The sequence below is a fragment of the Myxine glutinosa genome, chromosome 9, assembly GCF_964187855.1.
Source record: "Myxine glutinosa chromosome 9, kmMyxGlut1.1, whole genome shotgun sequence".
In the NCBI taxonomy this organism is placed as follows: Eukaryota; Metazoa; Chordata; class Myxini; order Myxiniformes; family Myxinidae; genus Myxine; species Myxine glutinosa.
In genome coordinates, this window is record NC_136269.1 from 54,695,030 (window position 1) to 54,710,281 (window position 15,252).

Below are 15,252 nucleotides of genomic sequence, written 5' to 3' on the forward strand. Positions count from 1 at the left end.
GCAGCAGCAACAGCAGCAGCAGCAGCAGCAGTAGTAGTAGTAGTAGTAGTAGTCGTAGTCAACTCACACAAATGCATACCTCACAATTGTAAACAAGTGTCATGATTTTTGGTGATATAGCGTTAATCATACTGTTTCCTATACCAAGAGACTCACTTGGGTCCAGCTTCAGGACCGAAGTATTCGATGGTGGTTTGCCAAGCATAGAAAGAGACGACAGAGATAACTGCCAAACCTGAAAACAAGATACAAGGTTTTTTTTTGTGACTCTTTTGCTTCTTCTGCTTTGAGTGGAAGCACTAATAATTGCATTTGAAAACCATCACCAACATCATCTACATAGTATAATATAACCAGTTGCTCGTGATGTTCACGCCACCCTCCAAATCAATAATCATTGCCCATTTAACATCAGATTGTATGGCCTAGATACTGTATGTAGCAATAGACAAATGTAAAATATATATGTATGTATATATACACACACAGTACTATGTGGGATTTGAACCAGGCAGAGGTTCAGACAGGGACATAAACAGAACAAAGCAAATAAGTTTGATGATTTGCAAAGTATCTCAAAGACAAGAAAACAAAACTTGTTTTAGCAAGAAGAAAAAGACATAAAATGTCATAGCCTCAGTGGTTTTAGTAACTTTGCTGAACGGAGTTAAAGGACGTCAGTCAGACATCTTTGGTCAGATTAGAAAACAAAATCTTCTGCATATGTATAGTCTCATGTATTGTTTTTGTGCCAAGTTTGAACAAAATCCGGATCATGCTTGTCTGAGTAATGCGATCATGCTTGTCTGCAGGTTGGGGCACGTTTAAGTAACAAAATGGCTGCCAGTCGGCCAAGCTCAGTGGCTGTATTAAATGTTTGGCTCGTCAGTGTGTGTGTGAGTGTGTGTGAGTGTGTGTAGATGTGCGTGTGCGTGTGTATGTCACCTCTATTACGAGCGGTAGCACATGTATAAAAAAGAAATACAAGTAACAAAATGGCCGCCAGTCCGCCATCCTTGACCTCATGGAGAAACAAAATGATATGCATATGTATACCATCACGTATTGTCTTTGAACGAAGTATGAAGAAAATCGGTGCATACTTCTCCAGGATATGGTTGTGGACGCACGCACAGACAAGACCCAATCCATCAGCCCCGTTTTGGACTAAGTCAAACGGGGGCCTACTATCTGGCTTGAGGAAGACCAACTTACAGTCCTTTGTGATATACTGATATATATATATATATAAAAGTTTAATTCTATGTGGGATTTCAATGAGGGAAGAGGATGCGCTAGGGCCCATGAAGCCTGTGCAATCTTGTCAATATTCAAGTAGCCCTCATCTTGCAATACCTCTTGCTCCAGGTACTTATTATCTCATTCCAGTTTAGGGCAACCTATCTACTGTGTCTGGTGTCTCCACCTTTCCAGGGAACACTATTCCATGCACGAAGTCTTTGGGATGCTCTAACCATGACACCACCGCGTCTGCAGGTAGAAATAATGAAATGTGAATCTAGATTTGGCAAAAAAACTCAATCAGTTTGGATTGAACAATAAATATTTGAAGCTCAATTGCTGCAGCAGGGGAGGGGCAGGGCCAACCAGAAATGTTATAAGTGGGGTGGGGCGGGCCAACCAGAAATGTTATAAGCAGGGATGGGCAGGGCCAACCAGAAATGTTATAAGTGGGGTGGGGTGGGGCGGGCCAACCAGAAATGTTATAAGCGGGGATGGGCAGGGCCAAACAGAAATGTTATAAGTGGGGATGGGCAGGGCCAAACAGAAATGTTATAAGTGGGGTGGGGCGGGCCAACCAGAAATGTTATAAGCAGGGATGGGCAGGGCCAAACAGAAATGTTATAAGCGGGGATGGGCAGGGCCAAACAGAAATGTTATAAGTGGGGTGGGGCGGGCCAACCAGAAATGTTATAAGCAGGGATGGGCAGGGCCAAACAGAAATGTTATAAGCGGGGATGGGCAGGGCCAAACAGAAATGTTATAAGTGGGGTGGGGCGGGCCAACCAGAAATGTTATAAGTGGGGATGGGCAGGGCCAAACAGAAATGTTATAAGCGGGGATGGGCAGGGCCAAACAGAAATGTTATAAGTGGGGTGGGGCGGGCCAACCAGAAATGTTATAAGCGGGGATGGGCAGGGCCAAACAGAAATGTTATAAGCGGGGATGGGCAGGGCCAAACAGAAATGTTATAAGTGGGGTGGGGCGGGCCAACCAGAAATGTTATAAGCGGGGATGGGCAGGGCCAAACAGAAATGTTATAAGTGGGGTGGGGCGGGCCAACCAGAAATGTTATAAGCGGGGATGGGCAGGGCCAAACAGAAATGTTATAAGTGGGGATGGGCAGGGCCAAACAGAAATGTTATAAGTAGGGTGGGGCGGGCCAACAAAGAAATGTTATAAGCAGGGATGGGCAGGGCCAAACAGAAATGTTATAAGTGGGGTGGGGCGGGCCAACCAGAAATGTTATAAGCGGGGATGGGCAGGGCCAAACAGAAATGTTATAAGCGGGGATGGGCAGGGCCAAACAGAAATGTTATAAGTGGGGTGGGGCGGGCCAACCAGAAATGTTATAAGCAGGGATGGGCAGGGCCAAACAGAAATGTTATAAGCGGGGATGGGCAGGGCCAAACAGAAATGTTATAAGCGGGGATGGGCAGGGCCAAACAGAAATGTTATAAGTGGGGATGGGCAGGGCCAAACAGAAATGTTATAAGCGGGGATGGGCAGGGCCAAACAGAAATGTTATAAGCGGGGATGGGCAGGGCCAACCAGAAATGTTATAAACGAGGATGGGCAGGGCCAACCAGAAATGTTATTAGCAGAGATGGGCGGGGCCAACAAGAAATTTACAATGAGTGCAGCCTGCGGCTCTGGGACCATGGAGGATAAGGTCCATCTCTGGCATGCACTCCACAATGTCAAAACAGCGGGTGGCCAAGCACAATCCATATCTATCCACCGGTCATGGTCAGAGTGCCGATCGATCCCCATGGACGGGCCCTTTCTGCCCTCTCTGTCTTCCTCTAACTCTGTCGTGGCTTTGACTTCATGAAGGCAGCACACCATCCTGGTTGTACAGGATCTCTTGGTCATTCCTGGGAGATCGATCGGCTGTCTCCGTGCCGCAGGGTTGTTCGAGAGAACTGTCCGGGGCTATTCAAAAACAACAACAACAACAACAACAACCAGGGATGAAGACTGTGTGCCCTTTCAAGTATCCACATCACTTATTTTTTATCCTCCTGTGTCCTCTAATATCTCGGTGATGGACCAACACCTGCGATATTTGCCGCCCCATCTCTACTGTGAGATGCTCGAGTCGGTCTTTAATGGCTGCCCAGCAGAAGATTTGTTGCAAATGTCTTTCCATACTTGCTTCTCTCAAGCACCAGAACGTCTGGATTCACACAAATAATTGGAAAGTCCTCACAGGTTGGTTCACATTTTATGCAAAAATTGTACTTTAAGTGATTGAAAGGGCAAGAAAGCAGAGACAGAGACACCAGATTTCAACACTGAAACGCAATGACGAAATGCTGGTCATGTAAACAAAGCAATATTATATCCAAGCTTGGCCAACAAAATGAGCACACTAGTATTGGATTGTTGGGTTTTTAATCCAACCTGCTCATTAATGAGCTCCATAGTAACGCTTTCTTTCCTGGTCTGGTCTCGGCCTCCGTGAAATTCCAGGCTATACTCCATGGGCAATTCTTCTGCCAGTTCATGATTAATTCTTACATTTGGTTCATGGTGCCTTATTATGCTGGAAGGCAATTGTTTGAAAAGAACAACAAAATCAGAAAACAAACTAGAAAGGCACTCGACAGAGTGCACATTCTCGCCTCGTGTGTTCATTCTGAACAAGAATACCATCGCTAACTGAACACGCTACTATTATGGCACACCACCATTATGGTCCATATACCCGAATCATCCATGCACCCTATTATGGCACACTACCATTATGGTCCATATACCCGTATCATCCATGCATCCTATTATGGCACACTACCATTATGGTCCATATACCCATATCATCCAAGCACCCTATTATGGCACACTGCCATTATGGTCCATATATCCGTATCATCCATGCACCCTATAATGGCACACTACCATTATGGTCCATATACCCGTATCATCCATGCACCCTATTATGGCACACTGCCATTATGGTCCATATACCCGTATCATCCATGCACCCTATTATGGCACTCTGCCATTATGGTCCATATACCCGTATCATCCATGCACCCTATTATGGCACACTACCATTATGGTCCATATACCCGAATCATCCAAGCACCCTATTATGGCACACTGCCATTATGGTCCATATACCCGTATCATCCAAGCACCCTATAATGGCACACTACCATTATGGTCCATATACCCGAATCATCCAAGCACCCTATTATGGCACACTGCCATTATGGTCCATATACCCGAATCATCCATGCACCCTATTATGGCACACTGCCATTATGGTCCATATACCCGTATCATCCATGCACCCTATTATGGCACACTGCCATTATGGTCCATATACCCGTATCATCCATGCACCCTATTATGGCACTCTGCCATTATGGTCCATATACCCGTATCATCCATGCACCCTATTATGGCACTCTGCCATTATGGTCCATATACCCGTATCATCCATGCACCCTATTATGGCACACTGCCATTATGGTCCATATACCCGTATCATCCATGCACCCTATTATGGCACACTACCATTATGGTCCATATACCCGTATCATCCAAGCACCCTATTATGGCACACTGCCATTATGGTCCATATACCCGTATCATCCAAGCACCCTATAATGGCACACTGCCATTATGGTCCATATACCCGTATCGCCATGCACCCTATTATGTCACATAGTTTCTTGGCATGGTTATATATGCTCAAAGCCGAGCAAAGCTTGCATCATTTTGTAAGCTTTGCTCTTGATCCAATTTTGCAATTTGTTTTTTCTGCTTACCTGCCAAAATATTCATCATTCCACCAAAACCAACAATTCGACCTTTCAGCTTCTCATCATCTCCACCAATTTGAGAGCACTTCAAGCCCATTAGGGCCACGGAAATTCCAAATAGACTCAGTAGCATCCCGATGATCATCATGGCCTGTGATGCTCGTAAATAGGCTGTGGAGGGTGAGAGAAATTACATACGAATCACTCTTTGCAGGACATTCCTCATTAATTATTTTGAGCAGAAAAATTGTGTATGTAATTATTTCAAGATGATGCCTCTAACACACTAGGGGCTGGCAGGATGGCCTAACAGGTATGCACTTGGACAGTTCTGAAAGACCTGGGTCAAAAACTTTCCCTAGCTGACCCCACGATAAGGAGCGAATAATTGTACAGTGCAAGAACAATCTCGAACACACAGTTGCAGTCATTTTGCCCAGGTCTGAAAGCAGAACTTTCCTTACATAAAGCCATTCATTGTCTCTGTACATAGATAAAGCCATATTATAACTAGAACAGCACTCAGGAGAGCACATACACCCGCCAGGCTGAACAGTTTATGCTTTGTATCCCACTGATAGGCTGGATATGGATCCAGACCTGAACGAAAATCTAATCGGCTTGTTCTTGTCATCTAACCAATTCAGCCTCCAAGTTTTGTCAGAATCCATCCACAACTTTAGAAATATCATGTTATATATCGTTTCTGGCCACATCACTCAATGGTGAAGAATCACTTATAAATGTAATTAATTTATTTATTTATCATATGACATGAACTGTGACAAAAACCGACTTAAATACCTTTTAATCACAACAATTCAAGATCAAAAACTCATCATCTGCAGCAGCATCTATTGAAGGAATGTCAGAGGGTAAGAAAATATCTGTGTGTCGGTGGGGAATGTTTCGGCATATCGCGTGCTCTTGAGAGGTGAAACAGATGTCATAAAAAGTGTGTGTCAGCATCAAGTTACCAGTTCGCTTGACATTGATGTAGATCCTGCTTCTCCACGTCATGCTTCTGATCAGATGTCAGATAATGTTTTGTGGGTTCCTGTTCTATTCTTCAGTCAGTACAAGTCTGAATTCCCTGAAGTCATGCGGAGACTATCGCAATGTCTGAAGTGACATCGATGTAGATCCTGCTTCTCCACGTCATGCTTCTGATCAGATGTCAGATAATGTTTTGTGGGTTCCTGTTCTATTCTTCAGTCAGTACAAGTCTGAATTCCCTGAAGTCATGCGGAGACTATCGCAATGTCTGAAGTGACATCGATGTAGATCCTGCTTCTCCACGTCATGCTTCTGATCAGATGTCAGATAATGTTTTGTGGGTTCCTGTTCTATTCTTCAGTCAGTACAATTCTGAATTCCCTGAAGTCATGCGGAGACTATCGCAATGTCCGAAAAAAAAATTCTGGCCATCTTATCTTGTTGGCCATTCCATTACTCATGTGATTTCTTGCACAACGTTCAGCATGAGGATTCTGGTACTCTGGCGTCGAGGATTATCTGGCAACCAAATGAAGTGCAGGACTTTGTTGATGTAACAGCTCGCTCCAATTTCAAATTCAATGATGTCTGCATCCACCAATACAGGTGCCATTTCAGACCACAAGTGACCCATTTCCAAAGTTGATAATGGACGATGTTACATTGCACAAAGTGTTTTTCAGGGGTCTGCTGGACTGAATAATGTCATTCATTAATGGACCGATATTACAATATACAATCGGGATAAACCAGTGAATGATACACTGATACAGGTGCCCAATGTTGGATCTGCCAATTCTAGTGATTTCAGCAATAGCTCAACCAGACTCGGCCATACTATGGAGTCAGTTATGGAGCTGTTAATGACTATCTGGATATTCGACCAAATGCGTGTGACCTGTTCCTTATCGTCTTTATGATGACTCCAGTGCCTGTTCTGAAGTAGATTCTCAGCCCATATGCAGTGGATTGACGATTCCTCAACAGCATGTTTTGAAGACACCAGTCATCTCCTGAAGTGATGGGCCACCTGTAACATTGAGCAGAACGCCGTAAAACAACCTAACCTGGTAACTTGATTCCCTCTCTTTAACCCGGAAATCACAGAAGGGACGCACCGCACTTGCCAGATACACATCTCTGCGTAGACACAGATTCCAACATTTGAACAACTCTGACCATCTGCATTGGGTTCAAATAGTTGTCAATCCCTCTCCCCTGGCATTTCCAAATGTTCCCAATTGCCAAACGGTATTAGTAACGATCTTATTGTTAAATTTGCCACCATGTGACCGATTCATCGTGCAGTAGAAGTGGTGGCACATGCCTTTGGGAGTGTGCAGCAAGCAAATTTGGAATTCCATCAATGAGATATTTTTCTGTTTTCATTCACAGTGTGAAAAGACCTTTAGATTCTCAGAAAAACCTTTCTTCCATCGAGATGCTGATTGGGAATAGAGCTTAAGATGGCAGGAGGATGGGGGGAAAGAGAAACACTAGTTGTTCATGAAGACGGAATAAAAGAGGTAGTTTGATGTGCTTCGATCATGAGGGACTTCTTTTAAAAGATGTATCACAACAATTTTTATTAAATTTGCATATGCAGAAGCAAGAAAACATGAATAGCATTTTACTGCAACAGAAAATTTACTACATAATAGTATGGCCTCAAAAAAAGGACATCATACCAGGCAGTCCAATGACGGTCCAATGAAAACGACACTGGCTCACTCCCAAAGAGCTGCCGGCACAATTCACCCAGAGACCTTGGTGCATGTACGTCAAAACCACGACAGCAGTGCCCCTACTGGTGATCTTCCACTCAGGGTGGCCCATTGTGACGGCGAACCCTACGAGTGCTACGAAGCAGATGCCACAGGCAAAAACCTGGCACGACGAGCTCACCATGACGTTCGCCGCACACAATACAACACAAGAAGACCCCTAGAGCGCCTTGTCTTACTCTTCGTCCCCTTGATGCTTCTGTTTCCTGCAAAGACACATCGATATAAACAATAGACCAGAATCATTCGGATAATCATGACCGCTTTGAAAGTCAATGTCAATGTCCATGTATGAGATTGAGGATCATCATAGGTGTCAAATTGGCACCACATGTAGACCACACCAGGAAAAGCAGGTGTTGGTGTTGAAATGACGATGCTGAAGTGTGGTGCTGGGCACACAACTTGCTTGCCAAAGAGGTAGGCCACAACGCGTTTGTTAAAACCAAAAGAGTCTTTATTACTAAAGCTCGAACTGCAGCACTGGGCGGGCTCGAGCTTAGAGTCCGCATATATGTGCCGAGGTCCATGCCTAGTCCCTGGGCGTGGCCGCTCGGTCGAAGGGTGGGGCATGTGCCATCGGTCCCCGCCTGGGCGCTCGTGCCACCCACTGGTGGGCGGAATTATTGCCCCATGTGCCCGCCACACGCCCCCCCCCCGAATTCCCGCGCACCTGAAGGGTGAGTTTGCGGGGAAGCCGGATGACCCGGCCGAAACGCCCCCTGGCAATGGGTGCAGGGCTGGGGGGCAGCAGGCCGGTGGGGCGGAGGGGTGCCGGGGGTCCGACCGCCGGGGGGCGGCCTTGACGCGGAGGCAGAGCTGCTGGCATGAGTGCCGGGGGTCCGACCGCCGGGGGGCGGCCTCGACGCGGAGGCAGCGCTTCCGGCGGGGGGTGGTCCCGATCGAGGTGGGCCGGCTTGAGGCGGTCCACGGAAATGCGATCTGGGGCACCGCCAATGTTGACCGTGAAAAACTTGTCACTGGTCTCCAGCACGCGGAAGGGCCCGTCGTACGGGGGCCGGAGCGGTGCCCGGTGGGCGTCGTGCCGGATGAACACGTACTTTGCCGTGCGAAGCTCCGGGGCGACGTGGGAAGGTGGGCAACCGTGATGTGCCGTTGGCACCGGGGCAAACCTCCGGGCGGTCTCCTGAAGGGCGGAGCGCTGTTGCGCCGCGGACCAAGGAGCCGTGGATTCGGGGATAAATTCACCCGGTACCCGCAGTGGTTGCCCGAAGACCAGCTCCGCCGAGGACGCGCGCAGGTCTTCCTTGGGCGCCGTCCTGAGGCCCAGCAGGCAGGGGGAGCCTGTCGACCCAGCCGCCGTCGCGGAGGCTGGTCCGGAGCGCGGCCTTCATGGAGCGATGAAAGCGCTCACACAGGCCATTGGCCTGGGGGTGGTAGGCCGTGGTGTGGTGTAGCTTCACCCCGAGTCCTTGCGCCACCACGGCCCAGAGCTCCGAGGTGAACTGGGGGCCGCGGTCGGACAAGATGTCCGAGGGGGCACCGAACCGGGCAACCCAAGTGGCGATAAAGGCTTGCGCCACCTCAGCCGCAGACGTCGCCGCCAATGGGATGGCCTCCGGCCACCGCGTGGTGCGGTCGACCATGGTGAGGAGGTGGGTGAACCCTCGCGAGGAGGGCAGAGGTCCCACCAAGTCGACGTGCACGTGGTCGAACCGCCGCTCGGGCACCGTAAACGGGGACAACGGTGCCTGGGTGTGGCGGTGGACCTTTGCGCGCTGGCACGCGAGGCACGTCCTGGCCCAATAGCGGACGTCCTTCCTGAGGCCATGCCAGACGAACTTCGCCCTGACGAGCTTCTGGGATGCCTTCGTGCCAGGGTGGGACAGGCCGTGGATGGCGTCGAACACCGGGTGCTGCCAGCCAGCGGGCACGATGGGGCGAGGCCGGCCGAGGGAGACGTCGCATAGGAGGGCCGTGCCCGCGGCGTCGAACAACACCTCGGTGACGCGGAGGCCCGTGACGGCGGTCCGCAAGGCCTGGATGCCGGGGTCGGCGGTCTGGGCCTCCGCCATCTGGGCATAGTCGACCCCGAGGTGGACCGCGTGCACGACGGCCCGGGAAAGGCAATCCGCCACCGGGTTGTCCTTACCCGCCAGGTGATGGATGTCCGTCGTGTACTCGGACACGGCAGAGAGGTGGCGCTGCTGCCGTGCCGACCATGGCTCGGCGACCTTGGCCATCGCGAACACAAGGGGCTTGTGGTCAACGAAGGCCGTGAACGGGCAGCCCTCCAGCAGATGGCGGAAGTGTCGGACCACCAGGTGGAGCCCGAGCAGCTCGCGGTCGAAGGTGCTGTACCGGCGTTCGTTCGTGCGGGCGCAGCTGCCGGCTAAAAAACGCCAGCGGTTGCCAAGCACCATGCACCCATTGCTCGTGCACCGCGCCCACCGGGTAGTCCGACACGTCGGTGGTGAGGGCGATCGGTGCATCGGGCACCGGGTGCGTCAGCATGGTGGCGTTGGCCAGAGCCAGCTTTGTGCCCGCGAACGCCGCGGCCATCGGCTCCGACCATGCGATGTCACCTTTGCCCGGCTTCCCCGAAGGGCCTCGTGCAAGGGGCAGAGGAGCCGGGCGACGTGAGGCACGAAGCGGTGGTAAAAGTTTACCATGCCCAGGAACTCCTGGAGCCCCTTGATCGTGCGGGGCCGTGGGAAATCCCTGACCGCCTCCACCTTGGCTGGTAAAGGGAAGGCCCCATGCTCGGTGATGCGGTGCCCCAAGAAGTCGATGGTGGCGACGCCGAAACGGCACTTGGTGGGGTTGATGATTAGGCCATGCTGGCCCAGGCATTCGAACAGCGTGCGGAGGTGGAGCAGGTGCTCCTCCCCGGGACGCGCTCGCGACTAGGATGTCGTCCAGGTAGACAAACAGGAAAGGTAAGTCGTGCAAGACGCTATCCATGAGCCGCTGGAATGCCTGAGCCGCATTCTTCAACCCAAAGGGCATCCTGAGGAATTCGAAGAGGCCGAAAGGGGTGATGACGGCTGTCTTCGGGACATCGTCCGTTTGGACGGGTACCTGATGGTAGCCCCGGATGAGGTCCACCTTAGAAAACACGGTCGTGTTGGCCAACCGGGTGGAAAAGTCCTGAATGTGTGGGACCGGGTAGCGGTCGGGGGTGGTGGCATCGTTGAGCCGGCGGTAGTCCCCGCACGGCCGCCATCCCGCACCGGGCTTCGGCACGATGTGCAGCGGAGAAGCCCAAGCGCTGTTGGAACGCCGCACGATCCCCAGCCGCTCCAGCATGGCGAACCCCACTTTCGCCACCGCGGGCTTCGTGGGCTCGAGTCGGCATGCCCGGGCATAGACCGGCGGCCCGCCCGTGGGGATGTGGTGCTCCACCCCGTGTTTAACGGCCACCGCTGAGAAGGTGGGCCGCGTGAGGGCCGGGAAACTGGCGAGGAGGCAGGTAAAGTCGTCCGCTGCCGGAAGAGTGCAAACTAAACTCGCCGGGACGGAACCCTCCAGCAAGCCGCTTGGCAAGCCGCTCGGTGAGCCACTCAGTGAGCCGCTCAACGAGCCGCTCAGCGAACAAGCGAGCGAGCTAAAGGTTTCGGCCTGGACGAGCCGCCTGTGCTTCACGTCGACCAACAACCCATTCGCACATAGGAGGTCCGCACCAAGCAATGCCATTGGCACGCTGGCGGTCACGAACGACCATTGAAAGCGCTGCCCTCCGAACCGCAGGGAGAGGCAGTGCTTCCCGAATGTGCGGATGGGTGTACCGTTGGCGGCAAGCAACTCGGCGCCCTGGCCCACGGTTCGCTTGTCGGACGTGGAGGCGGGGATGACGCTTACCTGCGCTCCTGTATCGCAGAGGAAACGGCGCCCGGACAAGGTGTCCGTAATGAAAAGGAGGCTGCCGGAATGGCCGACGCTCAGGGCTGCTAATGAGCGCCGGCCTGGTCGTTTCCCGACTTGTGAAAAGAGCATGGCGGGCGACACGTCCGAGCCTTGTGGCCGAACCTGGCGTGGAAATAGCACCAGGCTTGCGGTGGCGGCGGCCGCGGCGGCCGCGGTTTTCTCGGCGGCGGTGGTGGTGGTGGTGGTGGGCGGGGCGCGGCAGCGGCCACGAGGGACGCTGTAGCCTCTGCCCCGGGAACCACGATGGCAGCACCGTAACTCGACCGCGTGTCGCAAGCCGCGAATAACTTGTCGACCTCTACGGCCAGGGCGTGGGGTTCCCTTATGTTGGAACTGGCCAGCGTGAGGCGTACCTGTAGAGGTAGCTGGCGTAGGAAAAGCGCCCGGAATAAGAAATCCGGGGCTTGGTCACCCAGCAGCGACAGCATATAATCCATCCGCAATTCCGCATGGATGGTCATGTCGCCGAGTTCGGGAAGGTCCAGGAGGCGGTCGGCCCGTTCGATCTCCGTGAGGCCGAACGTGGCGATGAGGGGACATTTGAGCGCCCTGTACTTGTGGTTGGCCGGTGGGTGCCGCAGGATGGACACGACCCGGGTGGCAGTGCCGGGCCCGAGGGCGGCGACCACGTGGTAGTAACGGGTCTCGTCCGCCGTTATGCCTCGAAGCTGAAATTGCGCTTCGGCCTGCACGAACCACACATCGGCCTGTGCTTCCCAAAACTCTGGGAGTTTTACTGCGACGGTGTTGTTGGCCATGGCGCGTTCGGTGGTCAGCAACGGCTGAACCAATCCGGGTCACCAGTGAAGTGTGGTGCTGCGCACACAACTTGCTTGCCAAAGAGGTAGGCCACAACGCGTTTGTTAAAACCAAAAGAGTCTTTATTACGAAAGCTCAAACTGCAGCACTGGAAGGGCTCGAGCTTAGAGCCCGCATATATGTGCCGAGGCCACGCCTAGTCCCCGGGCGTGGCCGCTCGGTCGAAGGGCGGGGCATGTGCCATCGGTCCACGCCTGGGCGCTCGCGCCACCCACTGGTGCGCGGAATTATTGCCCCATGTGCCCGCCACAATGCAATAGCAACATGCCAGAAGTCTCCAGAAACAGAATCCGCATCCTCAAACTCTTGGCTGGATTTGAATTTCTAACGGATATCCAAACCGAAACGATTCAAGTATTCCAAGTACAAATCTTGGAATGAGATCATCCGCAGATCATGCATTGTCTTCAACAGAACTGCCGGTATCATGCAGTAGTCTTGCAGAAAGGTTACCTATTTATTAGGTGCACACAGCGTCTGCAGGGCATTGGAAAATTTACCAATAAAGATCGTCCAGCCCAGGAGTTAAGAAAACAAAAAAAATCTCGGGAGTCTGTTCCCAACACTTTTGTTGTGTACTTTGTCTGCTACCAATCACCCATCAATTATGATTTTTAATAAACGATCAAGCTTCTTTTACGTCATACATCGTACAATTGCGTGGGTGAGTTTGAAGCCTGTCATTTATAAATATCACAAAGCTGTGGAACACCAATTCGATCAACTCGATACAAGGCATGCAATCTTGGAATGACCCGTCAGGCCAAGACGAATTTGAGGGATGATCAATAAGTTACTTATTTAATTTATTGGTGTTGCCTGTTTTTTTTGTTTTTTTTGTGTTTTTTTTTGTATATAACATCGAGGCTCGTGAAAGAGCGAACATTAATCATACAAAAAGTCAAACCGACACCTAAAACACAAAAAATAGGGGGAGCGGTAGACAATATGGGGAGAGAGGGGCAAGGACACAAACACAACATTTGAGAGCAGGGACATCGATTGCATGACTTGATTGCATGATTTAGCGACAAACTCACCTGCAAGGCTTGCATAGCTGTTTAAGGTGGGGACATTTGATTCACTTTAGTATTTGAACTTTTGCAAGAGAACAAGAAGAAAGTTAAAGGATGAATTGAAGTGAAATTTCAGAAGGAAAGCTATGTGGTAGTGGTGGGGACGATGTGGGAGGGGTGGGGACGATGTGGGAGGGGTTGGGACGATGTCAGAGGGTGGGGAATCTGGGAGGGGAGGGGATGATGTGGGTGGGGTAGGGGGGGGTGTGGGAGGGTTGGGAATGATGTGGGTGGGGTAGGGGGTGTGGGAGGGGTGGGGATGATGTGGGTAGGGTAGGGGGGTGTGGGAGGGGTGGGGACGATGTGGAAGGGGTGGGGACGATGTGGGAGGGGTTGGGACGATGTCAGAGGGTGGGGAATCTGGGAGGGGAGGGGATGATGTGGGTGAGGTAGGAGGGGGTGTGGGAGGGTTGGGAATGATGTGGGTGGGGTAGGGGGGTGTGGGAGGGGTGGGGACGATGTGGGAGGGGTGGGGACGATGTCAGAGGGTGGGGAATCTTGGAGGGGAGGGGATGATGTGGGTGGGGTAGGGGTGGGAGGGTTGGGAATGATGTGGGTGGGGTAGGGGGTGGGTGTGGGAGGGGTGGGGACGATGTGGGAGGGGTGGGGACGATGTGGGAGGGGTGGGGACGATGTCAGAGGGTGGGGAATCTTGGAGGGGAGGGGATGATGTGGGTGGGGTAGGGGGGTGGGAGGGTTGGGAATGATGTGGGAGGGGTTGGGGACGATGTGGGAGGGTTGGGAAGGATGTGGGAAGGGTGGGGACGATGTGGGAGGAGTGGGGACGATGTGGTAGGCTAATGTTACCCAATCATGAGGTTACCTAATGTCACCCAATCATGAGGTGAGATAATGTAGTCCAATCATGAAGTTAGCTAAAGTCATCCAATCATGAAGTTAGTAAAGTCATCCAATCATGAAGTTAGCTAAAGTCATCCAATCATGAAGTTAGCTAATATCATCCAATCATGAGGATAGCTAATATCATCCAATCATGATGTTAGCTAATATCATCCAATCATGAGGATAGCTAATATCATCCAATCATGAAGTTAGCTAATATCATCCAATCATGAGGCGAGCCAATATAATCCAATCATGAGGTCACCTAATGTCACCCAATCATGAAGTTAGCCAATATCATCCAATCATGAGGCTAGCCAATATTATCCAATCATGAAGTTAGCTAATATCATCCAATCATGAGGCTAGCCAATATTATCCAATCATGAAGTTAGCTAATATCATCCAATCATGAAGTTAGCTAATATCATCCAATCATGAGGCTAGCTAAAGTCATCCAATCATGAAGTTAACTAATATCATCCAATCATGAGGCTAGCCAATATCATCGAATCATGAGGCTAGCTAAAGTCATCCAATCATGAAGTTAGCTAATATCATCCAATCATGAGGCTAGCCAATATTATCCAATCATGAAGTTAGCTAATATCACCCAATCATGAGGCTAGCTAAAGTCATCCAATCATGAAGTTAACTAATATCATCCAATCATGAGGCTAGCCAATATCATCCAATCATGAAGTTAGCTAAAGTCATCCAATCATGAAGTTAGCTAATATCATCCAATCATGAAGTTAGCCAATATCATCCAATCATGAGGCTAGCCAATATCATCGAATCATGAGGCTAGCTAAAGTCATCCAATCATGA

General features: G+C 50.9%; 1 protein-coding gene across 1 annotated transcript in view; it reads right to left on the minus strand.

Annotated features, from left to right (window-relative positions):
• Positions 1-15,252, minus strand: part of LOC137434704 (claudin-7-like) — a 54,113-nt gene that overhangs the window by 26,410 nt on the left and 12,451 nt on the right. Inside the window, exons 2-4 of the mRNA XM_068127851.2 lie at positions 7,700-8,001; positions 5,022-5,186; positions 157-235 (exon numbers count right to left, since the gene is read on the minus strand). Coding sequence (XP_067983952.1) covers positions 157-235; positions 5,022-5,186; positions 7,700-7,919 — 464 coding nt within the window. The 5' untranslated portion in view covers positions 7,920-8,001. The remainder of the gene's footprint in view (positions 1-156; positions 236-5,021; positions 5,187-7,699; positions 8,002-15,252) is intronic.